At 44.8% G+C, this 21,078-nt stretch overlaps 1 protein-coding gene across 1 annotated transcript in view; it reads left to right on the top strand.

The window, feature by feature from the left end:
* The window catches only part of LOC112218746 (zinc finger protein 536-like), a 42,445-nt gene that overhangs the window by 8,220 nt on the left and 13,147 nt on the right, over positions 1-21,078 (top strand). The window contains exon 2 of the mRNA XM_024379827.2: positions 16,120-17,957. Coding sequence (XP_024235595.1) covers positions 16,331-17,957 — 1,627 coding nt within the window. The 5' untranslated portion in view covers positions 16,120-16,330. The remainder of the gene's footprint in view (positions 1-16,119; positions 17,958-21,078) is intronic.

Below are 21,078 nucleotides of genomic sequence, written 5' to 3'. Positions count from 1 at the left end.
TGTTCAACTTCAAAACATTGGATTCGTACAATCATACACCAGGATCCGCTGCGGAGAAGACACGGGTGTGCGGTGCTCAATGTTTATCAGCGGCATGGGCCCAGCTTCTCCTGCCCAAACAGTACATAGAAAGTATTGCTCATGAAGGAAGTTGGGTTGCCCGCTTCCACACCAGTTTCAAGTCCTGTGACCAACATATTTATTTTATTGGAATGATTTTCGAGTGATTCTTTTTGGGGGGAGATTGATTTCCCCTTCTAGCTTAGTTCGTGTTGTTTCCATATCATTGAGTCGACCCTCTGTCACATTGGCCACTGTCTTCAAACTTTCCACTTTAGTTGAGTAGGCATCCACTTTAGAAGTGAGCAGTGCAAGAGATTAATTTACCAGTTTTAATTGCAAGTCGAGGTAATGTCCTCACAAACAATCTCTCGGATAGTAGCTGCCAATGCTTTCTGTTGTCGGGTGTTGAGAGCTGCCATGTTCCCACAGGTGAATTTGCGAGCAGACAGATTATGCTAGCTGCTGGAGCAAAATAGATCTGCTAGTTTTTACTTGTAATACAGTGAATATGGTGTTATATATTGACAATTATTTGGTCAAATAAGTAGTTATTTTCCATAAAAAACCACGAGAAAGCCATGCGTTTCAATGCATGCCAACAGAAACCATGATTTCACTCAGCATTGTCTCTTATAATAATAAGTGATTATAAGGTATGATAGAAGGCACCCTGTTCTATTTGTAATTATTGCAGGCGGTGCAGCTGCAGTACTTAGGGAGATAATAATTATTTTGCAACATTTTTTTCATTGCAGGGTGATCATTTAAGAGCATCATCCACTCATCAGAGTAATCAGGGTAGAGTGATTAGTGAAAATCCAACAGCTGCCTCATTAAACTATTGGCTTTATTGGCAACACATGGTGACAGCTAGCTGCCTCATAGGACCATGAGAGAAAAATGACTTCACTTTAGGAACGCAAGGTGACAGGCAGTCTAGACTGGAGATTATGTATGGCCAAATATGCATGAAGAAAATCCTTTGCAACAAATGGCCCTTACTGTTATTCAATGTATCAGGCTTGACCAAAGTGTAAGGTCATTGTCATAGTGCACTGAGGAAAAGTTGAACCTGAAATCTGGAAATGCTGGTTATATCCATTCTACTTAGCCACACTGCAATGTGTTTATACTCCACAGTGAAGGTGGAGCTTAATAGCTAAACGTGCCGACCACAATCTCTAAAATCTCAATCGCAAATATTGACACGCCCATGTTTTTGTGTGTGTGTGTGTGATCTATCTAATGCACAAATTAGCACAATAAAGTCAAATGAGAAGTTAGCCTCATGGCAGCAGTAGAAGGGTACATGTAATAATGTTTGCTAAAATAAAGGCTAATTCTCTGAGTCCAGTTGTTCCCTGAGCACAACAAGCACAACACAGAGATCCTACTGGGTTGATGAGCTCAATCAGTGAAATTATGAAAATATGATTTGGTCAGTATGATGACAGTATGTAAACTGCTTAGCCAGTATTGTAAAATAAGTCATTTTATAATTACAACTGCTACACCATAGTCTAATGGTGGATGTTTTGTTTTGAGATAAGTAGGCCTGCTGTGATTTTGTGATGACTCGGTTAATTACTTTTGTTCTAGTGCTTCTGAGAACTGCTGTGTAAACTGCTGTCAGCGCCTCCTTCTTGGAGTCTTATGGTGCACTGTAGTATGTATCACAGTTGATGCCAAATCAGTGCCAAGTAAGACATCATTATGTGTACTAAATCAGAAAGTGTAAAGTAAAACATCAGGTACACTGACTAGAATCTGTTTAGAGCATTCATATTACAGTATTTCAAGTTCAGTGTGTGCTTCTTTTATAGTGATCACATCCGTGTAGGAAAATTTGATCACTGTAAGTGGTTGATCACTAAAACCCACATTCACTATAAATGGAGTTCACTTTCTGAAGAGAACACTATGGAGGATGTCCTTGTGAAATGACATGGTGGTTGGTGAGCGTGAAGGATTTGGCCACGGTATCTGGACTGATGCTGTTCTGAGCTGCATTGGAGATGGTTGGAGAGCGCTGCTCCCCTGCAGAGTCTAACCATCTGAAGAGGAATACACCATGTGGATACACTGATGCACTGCTCATGTGCAAGACATCCCCTCCCTGTCTGTCCAACTGTTAACACTTCCCGTGATATAAGCCAGAGCTTTGTTTGTGTCCAGAATGAACAGTTGGTCTGTGCAAACAAGAGCAACTGTTTACACAGTAGTGATTTAATATCAGTGCGTGTGTGTTTCCTGATGGTGCTGTGTACACATGCCTCATGTGTGCACACACTGAGTCAAAGCCATGTTAAACGTGTGTAGCTCAAATCACACAGTGTGTGATTGTCATGACATAACAGATCACCATGATCCCTGTCTCACTGTCTTGCATTTTTGGGAATGAAGGCATTGTTTGCCTCTGCCTCCTTAGAATAAGCTACATGAAATGTTGATATTTCCCACCAAAGAGTGGTACATACACAATAAATGCATGTGCCTTTATGAATCTTCTCTATTGCTCACGTGTGCAGAAAGAGACTACTCATGAGAAGGGTTGCAAAAATGTGTGCTCTTTCTATGCACCGTAGTGGTCCAGTAAGGAGTGGGGCTGGTTAGGCCGTTCTGTCTCAGGGTTTCAGGATGCCTACAGCGAAGCTATAGGTTCTCATTAATCCCCTTGTCAAAAGAGCTGTGTGTATATTTGTGTTATCTTCTGTCTAGGGCTAGATAAGCCATGGTGGAGTGGTCAGGTGCATTATCAGTATGTCTACCCTCTGCTTTAGTAAAAGGACTTCATCCACAGTTTGACAATCCACAGGCTGGGTGGGGCGGCAGGTAGCCTAGTGGTTAACAGCGTTGGGCCAGTAATGGCCAGTAAAGGTTGCTGGTTTGAAAGCCGGAGACTAGGTGAAACAAATCTGACAATGTGCCCTTGAGCAAGGCACTTAACCCTAGTCTATCTGGATAAGAGCATCTGCTAAATGACTCAAATGTATATGTGGATAAGCAGAGTGCCTATACTTAGATTTTTTTAAATGTAGAATTTTGTACTTGAGCTACATTTTTTAAATGACTAATGTAAGTTATTTTGAGTCCTTTTTATGTCCATAGAAGTTTTATATATGACATTTCATTGAGAACATGATTTCTTTGGTGATCATGATGACACAAGGCTAACCAAGGAATCTGGGTTATTCAGTCATGTGGGCCAACTACTGTATCTGCAGTTTTCTTTGCTCTTTGTTTATGTAAAATGACTTTAGTATATAGGTCACAACATTACTGTGGTATTATGTCGGTATTGGACTTGGCTTAGGTCACTGTTAGTTGTGTATGAAAAGCAATTGCAGGCTCAGCAAACGTGTGGTATTTTCTTTTACCACAGTTGCACTGCTGAAAAGGTGCAACATTGCATCAAAAACTATACCCATACTTGAAATTAGAACATGCTGGAATCAGAATCTTGTTTACAATTGTTTTTATATCTGTCCAATGTCTGTTGGATATCTGTCCAATGCTTCCCTAGCAACCGTCTTCCTCCTCCACCACCCAGCCTGCCATATTAACTAGCACCTGATCATGGTTCTAAGCCTTGTGATTACACACTTAGATGATCAGAACAACACCTTAAACAAGTGGTGGATATCTTTCAATGTTTCTCTCACACCTGTCAAATATGCTTAGCTTCAGGAGGATTAGGTTGTATATTTAAGGGCATGTATTCAAAATGTGAGTAAGATTTCTGATCTGGGATCAAGTCCCCCGCTGTCCATATAATGTTTTATTCATTATAATCTAAAAAGCTAAACTAATCCTATACCAGCACTCTTTATGAATACAGGCCCTTTTTACATTTTTTAAATGTCACCTTTATTTAACCAGGTAGGCTAGTTGAGAACCAGTTCTCATTTACAACTGCGACCTTGCCAAGATAAAGCAAAGCAGTGTGACACATACAACACAGAGTTACACATGGGATAAACAAAAGTACAGTAAATAACACAATAGAAAAATATATATACAGTGTGTGCAAATGGAGTAAGGAGGTAAGGCAATAAATAGGCCATAGTAGCGAAGTAATTTTAATTTAGCAAATGAACACTGAAGTGATAGATGTGCGATGATGATGTGCATGTAGAAATACTGGTGTGTAAAGAGCAAAAAAGTAAATAAAAACAATATGGGGATGAGGTAGGTAGTTGGATGGGCTATTTACAGATGGGCTGTGTACAGCTGCAGCGATCGGTAAGCTGCTCAGATAGCTGATGCTTAGTTAGCGAGGGAGATATAAGTCCCCAACTTCAAAGATTTTTGCAATTTGTTCCAGTAATTGGCAGAAGGAAAGGTGGCCAAAGAGGTGTTGGCTTTGGGAATGACCAGTGAGATATACCTGCTGGAGCGTGTGCTACGGGTGAGTGTTGTTATGGTGACCAGTAAGCTGAGATAAGGAGGAGCTTTACCTAGCAAAGACTTATAGATGTCCTAGAGCCAGTGGGTTTGACGACGAATATGTAGCGAGGGCCAGCCGACGGGAGCATACAGGTCGCAGTGGTGAGTGGTATATGGGGCTTTGGTGACAAAACGGATGGCACTGTGATAGACTGCATCCAATTTGCTGAGTAGAGTGTTGGAGGCTATAAATGACATTGCCGAAGTTGAGAATCAAATCAAATCATCAAATCAAATTGTATTTGTCACAAACACATGGTTAGCAGATGTTAATGCGAGTGTAGCGAAATGCTTGTGCTTCTAGTTCCGACAATGCAGTAATAACCAACAAGTAATCTAACTAACAATTCCAAAACTAATGTCTTATACACACAAGTGTAGGGGGATAAAGAATATGTACATAAAGATATATGAATGAGTGATGGTACAGAGCGGCATCGGCAAGATACAGTAGATGGTATCGAGTACAGTATATACATATGAGATGAGTATGTAAACAAAGTGGCATAGTTAAAGTGGCTAGTGATACATGTATTACATAAAGATGCAGTAGATGATATAGAGTACAGTATATACGTATACATATGAGATGAATAATGTAGGGTATGTAAACATTATATTAGGTAGTATTGTTTAAAGTGGCTAGTGATATATTTTACATAATTTCCCATCAATTCCCATTATTAAAGTGGCTGGAGTTGAGTCAGTGTGTTGGCAGCAGCCACTCAATGTTAGTGGTGGCTGTTTAACAGTCTGATGGCCTTGAGATAGAAGCTGTTTTTCAGTCTCTCGGTCCCAGCTTTGATGCACCTGTACTGACCTCGCCTTCTGGATGATAGCGGGGTGAACAGGCAGTGGCTCGGGTGGTTGTTGTCCTTGATGATCTTTATGGCCTTCCTGTAACATCGGGTGGTGTAGGTGTCCTGGAGGGCAGGTAGTTTGCCCCCCGGTGATGCGTTGTGCAGACCTCACTACCCTCTGGAGAGCCTTACGGTTGTGGGCGGAGCAGTTGCCGTACCAGGCGGTGATACAGCCCGCCAGGATGCTCTCGATTGTGCATCTGTAGAAGTTTGTGAGTGCTTTTGGTGACAAGCCAAATTTCTTCAGCCTCCTGAGGTTGACGAGGCACTGCTGCGCCTTCTTCACGATGCTGTCTGTGTGGGTGGACCAATTCAGTTTGTCTGTGATGTGTATGCAGAGGAACTTAAAACTTACTACCCTCTCCACTACTGTTCCATCGATGTGGATAGGGGGGTGTTCCCTCTGCTGTTTCCTGAAGTCCACAATCATCTCCTTAGTTTTGTTGACGTTGAGTGTGAGGTTATTTTCCTGACACCACACTCCGAGGGCCCTAACCTCCTCCCTGTAGGCCGTCTCGTCGTTGTTGGTAATCAAGCCTACCACTGTTGTGTCGTCCGCAAACTTGATGATTGAGTTGGAGGCGTGCGTGGCCACGCAGTCGTGGGTGAACAGGGAGTACAGGAGAGGGCTCAGAACGCACCCTTGTGGGGCCCCAGTGTTCAGGATCAGCGGGGTGGAGATGTTGTTGCCTACCCTCACCACCTGGGGGCGGCCCGTCAGGAAGTCCAGTACCCAGTTGCACAGGGCGGGGTCGAGACCCAGGGTCTAAAGCTTAATGACGAGTTTGGAGGGTACTATGGTGTTAAATGCCGAGCTGTAGTCGAATCGGTAGGATAGTCAGTTTTACGAGGGTATGTTTGGCAGCGTCAGTGAAGGAGGCTTTGTTGCAAAAGAGGAAGCCGATTCTAGATTTAATTTTGGATTGGAGATGCTTAATATGAGTCTGGAAGGAGAGTTGACAGTCTAGCCAGACACCTACGTATTTGTAGTTGTCCATATATTCTAAGTCAGAACCATCCAGAGTAGTGACGCTAGTCAGGCGGGCGAGTGCGGGCAGCGATCGGTTGTAGAGCATGCATTTCGTTTAACTAGCGTTTAAGAGCAGTTGGAGGCCACGGAAGGAGTGTTGTATGGCATTGAAGCTTGTTTGGAGATTTGTTAACACAGTGTCCAAAGAAGGGCCAGATGTATACAGAATGGTGTTGTCTGCACAGAGGTGGATCAAGGAATCACCCGCAGCAAGAGCGACACCGTTGTTATATACAGAGAAAAGAGTAGGCCTGAGAATTGAACCCTGTGGTGCCCCCATAGAGATTGCCAGAGGTCCGGACAACAGGCCCTCCGATTTGACACACTGAACTCTATCTGAGAAGTAGTTGGTGAACCAGTCGAGGCAGTCATTTGAGAAGCCAAGGCTGTTGAGTCTGCCGATAAGAATAAGGTGATTGACAGAGTCGAAAGCCTTGGCCAGGTTGATGAAGACGGGTGCACAGTACTGTCTTTTATTGATGGCGCTTATGATATCCTTTAGTACCTTGAGCGTGGCTAAGGTGCACCCGTGACCAGCTCGGAAACCGGATTGCACAGCGGAGAAGGTACAGTTGGATTCGAAATGGTCGGTGATCTGTTTGTTAACTTGGCTTTCGAAGACTTTAGAACTGCAGGACAGGATGGATATAGGTCTATAACAGTTTGGGTCTAGAGGGTCAACCGCTTTGAAGAGGGTGATGACCGCGGCAGCTTTCCAATTTTTGGAATCTCGGACAATAGGAAAGAGAGCTCTAACAGACTGGTAATAGGGTTGTAACAATGGCGCGGGATAATTTTCGAAAAAGAGGATCCAGATTGTCTAGCCCAGCTGATTTGTACGGGTCCAGGTTTTCAGCTCTTTCAGAACATCTGCTATCTGGATTTGGGTGAAGAAGAAGCTCGGGAGGCTTGGGCAAGTAGCTGAGGGGGGTGCGGAGCTGTTGGCCGGGGATGGGGTAGCTAGGAGGAAAGCATGGCTAGCCGTAGAGAAATGCTTCTTGAAATTCTCGATTATTGTGGATTTATCGGTGGTGACAGTGTTTCCTAGCCTCAGTGCAGTGGGCAGCTGGGAGGAGGTGCTCTTATTCGACATGAACTTTACAGTGTCCCAAAACGTTTTGGAGTTAGAGCTAAAGGATGCAAATCTCTGTTTGAAAAAGCTAGCTTTCCTAACTGCTGGTTAAGAGAATGCCAAGAGTGTGCAAAGCTGTCATCAAGGCAAAGGGTGGCTATTTGAAGAATCTCAAAAATAAAATATATTTTGATTTGTTTAACACTTGTTTGGTTACTACATGATTCCATGTGTTATTTCATAGTTTTGATGTCTTCACTATTTTTCTACAATGTAGAAAATAGTAAAAAATAAAGAAAAACCCTTGAATGAGTAGGTTTGTCAAATGTTTTGACTAGTACTGTAGATCAGACATGGGAACAGAGTACTGTTTGGACTTAAGCTCGCAGGGTAGCTCATTATCTGTGTGTTACAATATACATCCTTTTCATTACTGAGGTTTGAGCCCTAGATGATGTAAGCCTGTGTTAATTCTGTGTGGACAATGCATGCTTTGTTCCGTGCCCTTTGGTACTGCACTAAAGCACTGTATGTTCTAATATGTGACCTCTACCATTGTAGTGTTGAGAATTTGCCTCTTTGTTTGTTAGTATAGAGCAATGGAGAGTGAGTGGGTGGAGAAGAGGAGAGGAGGTTATGTTTAAATTCCATTTGAACAGATTTTTAGATTTCTTCTCCTTTAACTTTTATTTGTACCCGTTTCTTAAAGTTACCAAGTTCCCTCGTTACTTATGTTGAGCACAGAGGGTTGTTTCAAAGGAACCACTGGACCTGCAGCAAAGACTGTTAAGTATTGTAGCTACTTACTGTCCGTCTAAAAGGAGATCATAGTAGCAGATCATAGTAGAGTATCATCATAGTAGAGTAGATATATGGAGAGGAAGACTGTGGTTAGAAGTAATCAGCATTTTAGCATCCTTCAACAATAAGCTGAGACCAAAAATATACTAAAGACAGGAAGAAGAGACACGCAGCATTTGTTTTTGTTTCTGCTTGATGACCTATTTCAGGTGCATTAGTTCCATGCAAAAATTATCAAAGCATGTTAACAACGTACATATTTGATTTGTCAGATACAGTGCCTTCGGAAAGTATTCAGACCCCTTGTTATTTTGCCCATTTTTTAAAGTTACAGCGTTATTCTAAAATGGATAAAATTTTCACGATCATCGTTGGAAATATTCTCGGACCAACATGCAGCTTGCTCTGGGTTCCACATCTTAATTTTGTGAAACTTACAAAACAAAAAAAGAAACATACAACGAACCGTAACATAAGAGGTGCAACATGCACTAACTCCAAACAAGATCCCACAAAAAACAGTGGGAAATGGCTGCCTATATATGATCCCCAATCAGAGACAATGATAAACAGCTGCATCTGATTGCTAACCATAGCAGGCCAAGATAGACATAAAACAACCTAGATAACCCACCCTAGTCACACTCTGAAATAACCAACATAGAGAATAAAAGGCTCTCTATGGTCAGGGCGTGACAGTACCCCCCCACAAAGGTGCGGACTCAGGCCGCAAAACCTGACTCTATAGGAGAGGGTCCGGGTGGGCATGTAGCGTCGGTGGCGGCTCCGATGCGGGGCAAAGTACCCACTCAGACCACGGGTCCGGCCATGGAGCCGGGTAGAACGCCGTGCCCAGACTGGGCCTCGGCGCAGAGGAGGGTCCCGGCCATGGAGCTGTGTTGAACGCCGCACCCGGACTGGATACCGGCGCCAAAGAGGGCTCCGGCCTTGGAGCGGGACTGGACGCCATGCCTGGACTGGGCACCGGCGCAGAGGAAGGCTGGTCGTCGGGAGGCTCCAGACTGTGGACCGTCGACAGTACCCCCCCACAAAGGTGCGGACTCAGGCCGCAAAACCTGACTCTATAGGAGAGGGTCCGGGTGGGCATGTAGCGTCGGTGGCGGCTCCGATGCGGGGCAAAGTACCCATTCAGACCACGGGTCCGGCCATGGAGCCGGGTAGAACGCCGTGCCCAGACTGGGCCTCGGCGCAGAGGAGGGTCCCGGCCATGGAGCTGTGTTGAACGCCGCACCCGGAATGGATACCGGCGCCAAAGAGGGCTCCGGCCTTGGAGCGGGACTGGACGCCATGCCTGGACTGGGCACCGGCGCAGAGGAAGGCTCCGGCCTTGGAGCGGGACTGGACACCGTGCCTGGACTGGGCATCGGCGCAGAGGAAGGCTCCTAACCTGGAGCGGTACTGGACACCGTGCCTGGACTGGGCATCGGCGCAGAGGGAGGCTCCTGCCATGGAGTGGGACTGGACAACGTGCCTGGACTGGGCATCGGCACAAAGGAGGGCTCCGGCCTGTGGACCGTCGTAGAAGGTTCCGGACTGTGGACCGTCGTAGGGAGGCTCTGGACTGTGGACCGTCGTCGGGAGGCTCCAGACTGTGGACCGTCGACCGTGCGAGGAGCAGGCACAAGATGTACCGGACTGTGGAGGTGTACTGGAGGTCTGGTGCATAGAGCCGGCACAAATTGTCCCGGAACAATGACATACTTCGCACAGCGAGTGCGAGGAGCTGGCACAGGACGTACTGGGCTGTGGAGGCGCACTGGAGACCTGGTGCGTAGAACCGGCACAAGTTGTACCGGAACGGTGACACACACTTCAGGGCGAGTCCGTGGAGGAGGCAGAGGACGTACCGGACTGGGGAGGTGCACTGGAGGCCAGATGCGTGAAACTGGTGCAGATGACACTGGACTGGTGTCACACTCCTCAACACGCCCGCTCTGCAGCACTCTCATCGCCACCACCTCTCTCTGGAATCTTTCATTGAGTTCCTCCTTCGACTCCCTGACCGTCTCTGGCTCATTCCTCGGCTCTGCCGACCACCCCGTGTGCCCCCCCCCAAAAAAACAGAAATACCTTTACATAAGTATTCAGACCCTTTGCTATGAGACTCGGAATTGAGCTCAGGTGTGTCCTGTTTCCATTGATCATTCTTGAGATGTTTCTACAACTTGATTGGAGTCCACCTGTGGTAAATTCAATTCATTGAACACGATTTGGAAAGGAACACACCTGTCTATATAAGGTCCCTTCAGTTGACAGTGCATGTCAAAGCAAAAACCAATCCATGAGGTCGAAGGAATTCAAATCAAATCAAATACAATTGTAATTGTCACATGTGCCGAATACAACAGGTGTTTTATTACGTGAACTGCTTACTTACAAGCCCTTAATCAACAATGCAGTTCAAGAAATAGAGTTACGAAAATATTTACCAAATTAACTAAAGTAAAAAATCTAATAAAAAGTAACACAATAAAATAGCAATAATGAGGTAGACAGGAGGTACCGGTACCAAGTCAATGTACGGGGGTACAGCATGTAGTGTAGCATAAACAGCGAGTAGCAGCACTGTAAAATAAATGGGGGGGTCAATGTAAATAGTCCAATTGTTCAGCAGTCTTATGGCTTGGGGCTTGGGGGTAGAAGCTTTTAAGGAGCCTTTTGGACCTAGACTTGGCGCTCCGGTACCACTTGTCGTGCGGTAGCAGAGAGAACAGTCTATGACTTGGGTGACTGGAGTCTTTGACATTTATTTATTTGATTTGATTTTTTTCACCCCCTTTTCTCCCCAATTTCGTGGTATCCAATTGTTAGTAGTTACTATCTTTTCTCATCGCTACAACTCCCTAGAAAGGCCAAAACCTAGGAAGAAACCTAGAGAGGAACCAGGCTATGTGGGGTGGCCAGTCCTCTTCTGGCTGTGCCGGGTGGAGATTATAACAGAACATGTCTCTATTATATTATGACAGACCAGCTAGATCTACTGTTTCTATTATATTATGACAAACCAGCTAGATATACTGTCTCTATGATATTATGACAGACCAGCTAAATCTACTGTCTATTTTATATTATGACAGACCAGCTAGAACTACTGCCTCTATTATATTTTGACAGACCAGCTTGATCTACTGTCTCTATTATCTTATGACAGACCAGCTAAATATACTGTCTCTATTATATTATGACAGACCAGCTAGATTTACTGTCTCTATTATAATATGAGAGCAGCTAGATCTACTGTCTCTGTATCTATTACATTATGACATACCAGCTAGATCTAAATCAAATCAAATCAAATTTATTTATATAGCCCTTCGTACATCAGCTGATATCTCAAAGTGCTGTACAGAAACCCAGCCTAAAACCCCAAACAGCAAGCAATGCAGGTGTAGAAGCACGGTGGCTAGGAATCAAATCAAATCAAATTTGATTTGTCACATACACATGGTTAGCAGATGTTAATGCGAGTGTAGCGAAATGCTTGTGCTTTTAGTTCCGACAATGCAGTAATAACAACAAGTAATCTAACTAACAATTCCAAAACTACTGTCTTATACACGGTGTAAGGGGATAAAGAATATGTACATAAGGATATATGAATGAGTGATGGTACAGAGCAGCATAGGCAAGATACAGTAGCTGATATCGAGTACAGTATATACATATGAGATGAGTATGTAAACAAAGTGGCATAGTTAAAGTGGCTAGTGATACATGTATTACATAAGGATGCAGTCGATGATATAGAGTACAGTATATACGTATGCATATGAGATGAATAATGTAGGGTATGTAAACATTATATAAGGTAGCATTGTTTAAAGTGGCTAGTGATATATTTACATCATTTCCCATCAATTCCCATTATTAAAGTGGCTGGAGTTGAGTCAGTGTCAGTGTGTTGGCAGCAGCCACTCAATGTTAGTGGTGGCTGTTTAACAGTCTGATGGCCTTGAGATAGAAGCTGTTTTTCAGTCTCTCGGTCCCAGCTTTGATGCACCTGTACTGACCTCGCCTTCTGGATGATAGCGGGGTGAACAGGCAGTGGCTCGGGTGGTTGATGTCCTTGATGATCTTTATGGCCTTCCTGTAACATCGGGTGGTGTAGGTGTCCTGGAGGGCAGGTAGTTTGCCCCCGGTGATGCGTTGTGCAGACCTCACTACCCTCTGGAGAGCCTTACGGTTGAGGGCGGAGCAGTTGCCGTACCAGGCGGTGATACAGCCCGCCAAGATGCTCTCGATTGTGCATCTGTAGAAGTTTGTGAGTGCTTTTGGTGACAAGCCGAATTTCTTCAGCTTCCTGAGGTTGAAGAGGCACTGCTGCGCCTTCTTCATGATGCTGTCTGTGTGAGTGGACCAATTCAGTTTGTCTGTGATGTGTATGCCGAGGAACTTGAAACTTGCTACCCTCTCCACTACTGTTCCATCGATGTGGATAGGGGTGTTCCCTCTGCTGTTTCCTGAAGTCCACAATCATCTCCTTTGTTTTGTTGACGTTGAGTGTGAGGTTATTTTCCTGACACCACACTCCGAGGGCCCTCACCTCCTCCCTGTAGGCCGTCTCGTCGTTGTTGGTAATCAAGCCTACCACTGTTGTGTCGTCCGCAAACTTGATGATTGAGTTGGAGGCGTGCGTGGCCACGCAGTCGTGGGTGAACAGGGAGTACAGGAGGGGCTCAGAACGCACCCTTGTGGGGCCCCAGTGTTGAGGATCAGCGGGAGGAGATGTTGTTGCCTACCCTCACCACCTGGGGGCGGCCCGTCAGGAAGTCCAGTACCCAGTTGCACAGGGCGGGGTCGAGACCCAGGGTCTCGAGCTTGATGACGAGCTTGGAGGGTACTATGGTGTTGAATGCCGAGCTGTAGTCGATGAACAGCATTCTCACATAGGTATTCCTCTTGTCCAGATGGGTTAGGGCAGTGTGTAGTGTGGTTGAGATTGCATCGTCTGTGGACCTATTTGGGCGGTAAGCAAATTGGAGTGGGTCTAGGGTGTCAGGTAAGGTGGAGGTGATATGATCCTTGACTAATCTCTCAAAGCACTTCACGATGAAAGAAGTGAGTGCTACGGGTCGATGGTAATTTAGTTCAGTTACCTTAGCTTTCTTGGGAACAGGAACAATGGTGACCATCTTGAAGGATGTGGGGATAGCAGACTGGGATAGGGATTGATTGAATATGTCCATAAACACACCAGCCAGCTGGTCTGCGCATGCTCTGAGGACGCGGCTAGGGATGCAGTCTGGGCCGGCAGCCTTGCGTTGTTTAAATGTTTTACTCGCGTCAGCCAAGGAGAAGGAGAGCCCACAGTCTTTGGTAGCGGGCCATGTCGGTAGCACTGTATTGTCCTCAAAGTGCGCAAAGAAGTTGTTTAATTTGTCTGGGAGCTAGACGTCGATGTCCGCAACGGGGCTGGTTTTCTTTTTGGTTTCCAGTTTGCATAAAGTCCAGTGAAGTTCCTTGATGGCCGTCTTGGTATCCGCTTGCAGGGTGATATACACGGCTGTGATGATAACCAGCATTTGATTGTGAGGAATTATAGGTCTGGTGAACAAAAGGACTTGAGTTCTTGTATGTTACAATTACACCATGAGTCGTTAATCATGAAACATACATCCATACCCTTCTTCTTACCAGAGAGATTTTTGTTCCTGTAGGCGCGATGTGCTGTACGGACTCTGAAAGCATGTCCCCAGCTAGCCTTGTCTCTGTGAAACAGAGTATGTTACAATCCCGGGTATATCTCTTTGGAAAGCAACTCTTGCCCTGGACATTAGCAAGTTATATACTCGGAAGCAGTGGGTGATGTGCGCTCATCCGAAGCCTTTCTAGAAGACCGTTCCGGCACCCTTTCCTCCGACTCCGTTGTTTTGGGTCGGCCTCTGGAATCAGTTCAAATGCCCTGGGAGGTGTAGACAAAAGATCCGCTTTGGGAAAGTTGTATTCCTGGCCGTAGTGCTGGTTGTGCTGGTAAGTTGACATCTCACTGATATCCAATAGTTCTTCCCAGCTGTATGTAATAACACTTAATTTGTCTGGGAGCTAGACGTCGATGTCCGCAACGGGGCTGTTTTTTGTTGTTGTAATCACTGATTGTCTGTAGACTCTGCCACATATGTCTCGTGTCTGAGCCATTGAATTGCGACTACACTTTGTCTCTATAATAACGCTTTGCTTGTTTGATTGCCTTACTGAGGGAATAACTACACTGTTTGTATTCGGTCATGTTTCCAGTCGCCTTGCCATGAATAAATGTGGCAGTTCGTGCTTTCAGTTTAATGTGAATGCTGCCATCAATCCACTTTTCTGGTTTGGGAATGTTTTTATAGTCACAGTGGGTATAACATCTCCTATACACTTCCTTATAAACTCGCTCACCGAGTCAGTGTATATGTTAAGGTTATTGTCTGAGGCTACCCGGAACATATCCCAGTTGATGTGATCAAAGCAATCTTGAAGCGTGGAATCCGAAGCGTGGAATCTTCCTGTTTTAGTTTCTGCCTATAGGAGGGGAGCAACAAGATGGAGTCATGGTCAGATTTGCCAAAAGGAGGGCAGGGAAGGGCCTTGTATGCATTGTGGAAGTTAGAGTAGCAATGGTCGAGTGTGTTACTCACTCATGTACTGCAATCAATATGCTGATAGAATTTAGGTAGCCTTGTTCTCAGATTAGCTTTGTTAAAATCCCCAGCTACAATAAATGCATCCTCAGGATATATGGTTTCCAGTTTGCATAAAGTCCAGTGAAGTTCCTTGATGGCCGTATTGGTATCCGCTTGCAGGGTGATATACACGGCTGTGACGATAACCGGCATTTGATTGTGAGGAATTGCTGGTTGTTGGTTGTGCTGGTAAGTTGACATCTCACTGATATCCAATAGTTCTTCCCAGCTGTATGTAATAACATTTAAGGTTTTCTGGGCTAACAATGTAAGAAATAATAGATTAAAAAAACTAAATACTGCACAGTTTCGTAAGGACTTAAGCGATGCTGCCTCTCTATCGGCACCATCTTGTGCTTAAGCACACAGCCACAATGCAGGAGCTTAAGAGGATCTGCAAAGAAGAATAGGAGGGAAAAAACCAAACACAGGTGTGCCAAGCTTGTAGCGTCATACCCAAGAACACTCGATTGTGTGTAGATTGATGATGGGGGAAAAAACTATTGAATGAATTTTAGAATAAGGCTGTAACATAACAAAATGCTACCTAATATAATGTTTACATACCCTACATTGTTCATCTCATATGCATACGTATATACTGTACTCTATATCATCTACTGCATCTTTATGTAATACATGTATCACTAGCCACTTTAACTATGCCACTTTGTTTACATACTCATCTCATATGTATATACTGTACTCAATACCATCTACTGTATCTTGCCTATGCCGCTCTGTACCATCACTCACTCATATATCTTTATGTACATATTCTTTATCCCCTTACACTTGTGTCTATAAGGTAGTAGTTTTGGAATTGTTAGCTAGATTACTTGTTGGTTATTACTGCATTGTTGGAACTAGAAGCACAAGCATTTCGCTACACTCGCATTAACATCTGCTAACCATGTGTATGTGACAAATAATTTTATTTAATTTTATTTGAAATGTGGAAAAATTCAAGAGGTCTGAATAGTTTCCGAAGGCACTGAAAGTTTACTGGGACATTTCCATCTAATCTTCTTGTTGTTGTTGTTGAATATTTCATATTTTTTACTTTGAGTTTTCTTTAAATGTATGTAATATGAGGGCTCTATTGCACTAATTGTTCATGTTCATGTGCATGCCTTATGTGTCTTTTTCCTTTCTGTCTTTTAGGTGGAAGGCTCTATTATATGCGAAGGTGTCTCCAACTCCCCTCTCTGAGGAAAAGGTGTCAAAGGTTGCTGTACCATCAACCACAAGCAGAACCTTCTGAAGGACTCTGGGACATCCAATCCCTGACCTCCACACTGTAACAGTCCACAGATCCCTGAGTATAGAAAGCCACCACGCCATTGGACGAGGGCAGTCACACTTAAGGGGCCAGATGGCACTGCTAGCCAATCCGCTGGTGGATTCAGCCAGGGTTCTAAATGGCATCAATGGGAGGGTGGATCACCTTCCACAGTTCCTGAGGGTACAGAACCAGGGTCACATGACCCATGTCAACGTCACCCAGGAAGACACGCACAAGAACAGGAAGTACCCGTGCCCACTGTGTGGCAAACGCTTCCGCTTCAACAGCATCTTGTCACTGCACATGCGCACGCACACAGGCGAGAAGCCCTTTAAGTGCCCTTACTGTGACCACAGGGCAGCGCAGAAGGGCAACCTCAAGATCCACTTACGCACTCACAAGCAGGGCAACCTTGGGAAAGGTCGTGGCCGGATCAGAGAGGAGAACAGGCTGCTCCACGAGCTGGAGGAGAGGGCCATCCTGAGGGACAGGCACATCAGGGGTGGTATAGGTCGTCTGACCCAGCCACCACCACCCCACATCCTCCATCCCCAGCTCCAGCAGCCCCAGCCTGCTTCTACCACCACCCAGCTCCCTTTGACTTGCACAGGCCCTGTGGAGACCCTTTCACTGCCATCTGTCTCCCCCAAGATGACCACCACAGGCCAGGAGGATCACACACAGGCTCAGCCTTCCGCAGGGTTCCGCTGCTCCTTCTGCAAAGGAAAGTTCAGGAAGCAGCAGGAGCTGGAGCGCCACATACGTATCCTCCACAAGCCATACAAGTGCACCCTGTGTGAGTACGCGGCCTCCCAGGAGGAGGAGCTCATCAGCCACGTGGAGACGGCCCACATCACCTCCGTGTCAGCCCAAAGTCAGAGTTCCGCGGTGGGCAGTGGTCGGGGCTTGAAGCCCCCTGGTGGGGAGTTCCCCTGCAAGGTGTGTGGTCAGACCTTCAGCCAGGCCTGGTTCCTCAAGGGACACATGCGGAAGCACAAGGACTCATTCGAGCACTGCTGCCAGATCTGTAGCCGGCGCTTCAAAGAACCCTGGTTCCTCAAGAACCACATGAAGGTCCACCTCAACAAGCTGTCTGCTAAGACCAAGCAGCTTCCTGCTGACCCTCAGGTATCTGTTAGCATGGCTAGAGTATCCCAGGACGCCCACTACACAAACCTCTACTCCCAGTACATCTCAAGCCTCCACAGCAGGTTCCTCTCTGCAGAGAAAGCGGGCCAGTCGGAGTTCCAGCAGATCCTTGCCACAGCAGGCATCGGGATGAAGGTGAAGGAGATGCTGGGTAACATGCTGGCACCAGGACACGATTCACCGACGGAGGGTGATAATAATCACTCTCTGTTGGGTTTGAATCATCTGGTGCCTCCCCTGAGTTCGTGCAATGTGGAGTATCAACCACACGCTCCTGCCAACGAGAGAAACGACCTCAAGAGCTACACAGGCTGGCAGGTCATGGCACCAGGACTGGCTGTAGATCAGGTGGACCTATACACAGCTAAAGAACAGCAGCGGGCCTACCAGGCTGGGTGGAGGGTGTCAGATGAGCGACGAGCGCCTGTGTGCAACCCAGACACCCAGGCTATTAGTAGGAGTAGTAGCCCAGGACTGAGCCATATCTTGGAGGAGAGCTCTATAGGACCAGGCCTCTCTCAGACTGGCAGTACCCAGGATAACAGCAGCCTACCCTCCTCAGTCTCAGGTACATAACCGTCTTTCCTTACAACTCAATGGTTGCATATTGTTTTACAAATTGTTGTTTCCAGTTTTCTCAATTATTTGTCATAGGTCCATCTACTATGTGTATTCTATATTCTATGGTCAATATTCTACAGTATTTGATGTATCCTCAGATCCATGGTCAAGGTCAAATGGATGACCAGCACATGATGACTTGGGCACATTTATATCGATAGGATGTTTGAGAACTTCCATAAATATGCCATTAGTTTCAGATGTAAATTTGCTATCCCTCCCATGCACAGACTAGCATGGAATAGAACCGTGCTGTTCCATCAGGAGATAAAACTATGCCTTTGGCTAAACTTCAGTAATGTACACAGGTGGACTTGCCTTGAAGCACAGGGTCAGTAGATCAGCATATCCAAGCAACAAATACAATCGGTTATATTTGTTGCTTGGATAAAGGCCTTTCTTTTCTTATTAAATTTAATGCTGTCATGTTGAATGCTACAGATAATTAGCCTCCATTATTTTATATCAGTCCCATCGCCACCCCAACCCTTGCCTATGGGGCACAAGATGTTAATGCATGCCATCTGGTGTTTTTCATTATTTTATATATACCACCTGGTATTTTTATTGATAGTATTCTGTTCCACCTGGTGATTTTGATGATTTGACTCCCTGGGCGCATGCTTTTCTTGTCATAGCATCCTGTTAAGTTACACATTGTCTGGATTCTAAATAGCTGCCTCACATGGAGAAATACTAAATGTTACTATAGAATACTACAGTACTTACTATAGAATTCTGTAGTAAACTGTAGAATGCTATTCTACACACTGCAGTATCCCTCAATCATGTGAGGTACTTACTATATAATGTTGTAGTATACTGTAGAATACTATAGTAAATACTGCAGTATTATCAGCAATAAAAACACTGTAGTAAATACTACAGTAATGTCCGCAAAAACACTACTGTCTGAAAAAATACGAACTTTTTTAACTACAGTAAATACTACAGTATTCAATTTGCATATACTCTGCACATTCCCCTCCCCCATATCTCAGTTTGTGCCATCCATAAGTGAGAAACAGGTTTTTAGAAATTTTGCAGATTTATTAAAAATGCAAAACAGAAATGCCTTATTACATAAGTATTCAGACCCTTTGTTACGAGACTCGAAATTGAGCTCAGGCACATCCTGTTTCCATTGATCATTCTTGAGATGTTTCTACAACTTGAATGGAGTTCACCTGTGGTAAATTCAATTGATTGGACATGATTTGGAAAAGCACACGTCACACCCTGATCTGTTTCACCTGTCCTCGTTATTGTCTCCACCCCCTCCACGTGTCGCTTGTTTTCCCCAGTGTATTTATCCCTGTGTTTTCTGTCTCTCTGTGCCAGTTCGTCTTGTATGTTTCAAGTCAACCAGCGTTTTTTCCCCCGTACTCCTGCCTTTGCTATTCTCTTTTTTCTAGTCCTCCCGGTTTTGACCCGGCCCTGTTCTGGAATCTGTACCCGCCTGCCTGACCATTCTGCCTGCTTTGACCACGAACCTTTCTGCCACTCTGTACCTCCTGGACTCTGATCTGGTTTTGACCTTTTGCCTGTCCACTACCATTCTCTTGCCTACTCCTTTTGGATTATTAAACATTATAAGACTCCAACCATCTGCCTCCTGTGTCTGCATCTGGGTCTCGCCTTGTGTCATGATACACACCTGTCTATATAAGGTCCCTCAGTTGACAGTACATGTCAGAGCAAAAACCAAGCCATGAGGTCGAAGGAATTGTCCATAGAGCGCAGAGACAAGATTGTGTCGAGGCACAGATCAGCAGCAGGGACTGGGAGACTAGTCAGGATCGAGGCAAAGATGAAAGTACAGAGAGATCCTTGATGAAAACCTGCTCCAGAGTGCTCAGCATGTCAGAGAGGGGCGAAGGTGTACCTTCCAACAGGACAACGACCCTAAGCACACAGCCAAGACAACGCAGGAGTGGCTTCGGGACAAGTCTCCGAATGTCCTCAAGTGGGCAAGCCAGAGCCTGGACTTGAACCCGATCAAACATCTCTTGAGAGACCTGAAAATAGCTGTGCAGTGACGCTCCCCGTCTAACCTGACAGAACTTATGAGGGTCTGGTGAGAAGAATGGGAGAAATTCCCCAAATACAGTTGTGCCAAACTTGTTGCGTCATACCCAAGAAGACTTGACGCTGTAATTTCTGCCAAAAGTGCTCCAGCGAAGTACTGAGTAAAGGGTCTGAATAGTTATGTAAATGTAATATTTCAGCTTATTTTGAATACATTTGCAAAACTTTTTTTGCTTTGTCATTATAGGGTATTGCATGTAGAGGAAGGGCATTTTTTAGAATAAGGCTGTAACCTAACAAAATGTGGAAAAATTCAAGAGGTCTGAATACTTTCTGAATGCACTGTACCTACCTACCTACAGATTATGGAAAATGTGCTCATTTAGTATTTCTCCAGTAGGTTTTCTGAAAGAGAGAGCCTCCATTTCTATGTCAAAGATATTAAAACAAACACTATAGTAAATACTACAGTCTGCAAAAATACTATAGGGAAGTACAGTTCGCAAAAACACTACAGTAAATACTACAATCTGCAAAAACACTACATTAATTACTATAGTATATACTACAGTTTTCTTTTACTATTGTATAGTTAACTGTAAATAATACAGTACACTACAGTATCCACTGTAGTGTTTTTGCTAACCTTTAGCTTAAAGCATACATTTGACTCTTTTCCCCCCTAGCTTAGAATTTTGGATCTTCCACAGACCTGGGCTAAAATACTATTTGAAATTCTTTAAAATACTTTAGCTGTTCTCGGTTGAGCTTTCTTGTTGCACTGGAACCAATAAAAAAAGTACAAACTCCCAACAGGCTCAGGAGCACTCTAGGCAGACTAAAGCAAACACTCAAAGTATTGGAAAGATTTCAAATAGTCTTTGAACCCAGGTTTGATCTTCTAGCAGGCATGGTGAGAGTCAGCGTCTCTGACACAGTTTTGGAGGATTTGATCCACCGTGAAAAAGAGATAAATGGATCAGGTCTAATCTTGTTAAATGTTTTGTTGACATATTGTCTACTTATACTTCTATTTACAT

Source organism: Oncorhynchus tshawytscha, linkage group LG19 (genome assembly GCF_018296145.1).
Source record: "Oncorhynchus tshawytscha isolate Ot180627B linkage group LG19, Otsh_v2.0, whole genome shotgun sequence".
Lineage (NCBI taxonomy): Eukaryota > Metazoa > Chordata > Actinopteri > Salmoniformes > Salmonidae > Oncorhynchus > Oncorhynchus tshawytscha.
The sequence above is the reverse complement of the archived record's forward strand: the minus strand, read 5'-3'. Positions and strand labels throughout refer to the sequence as shown.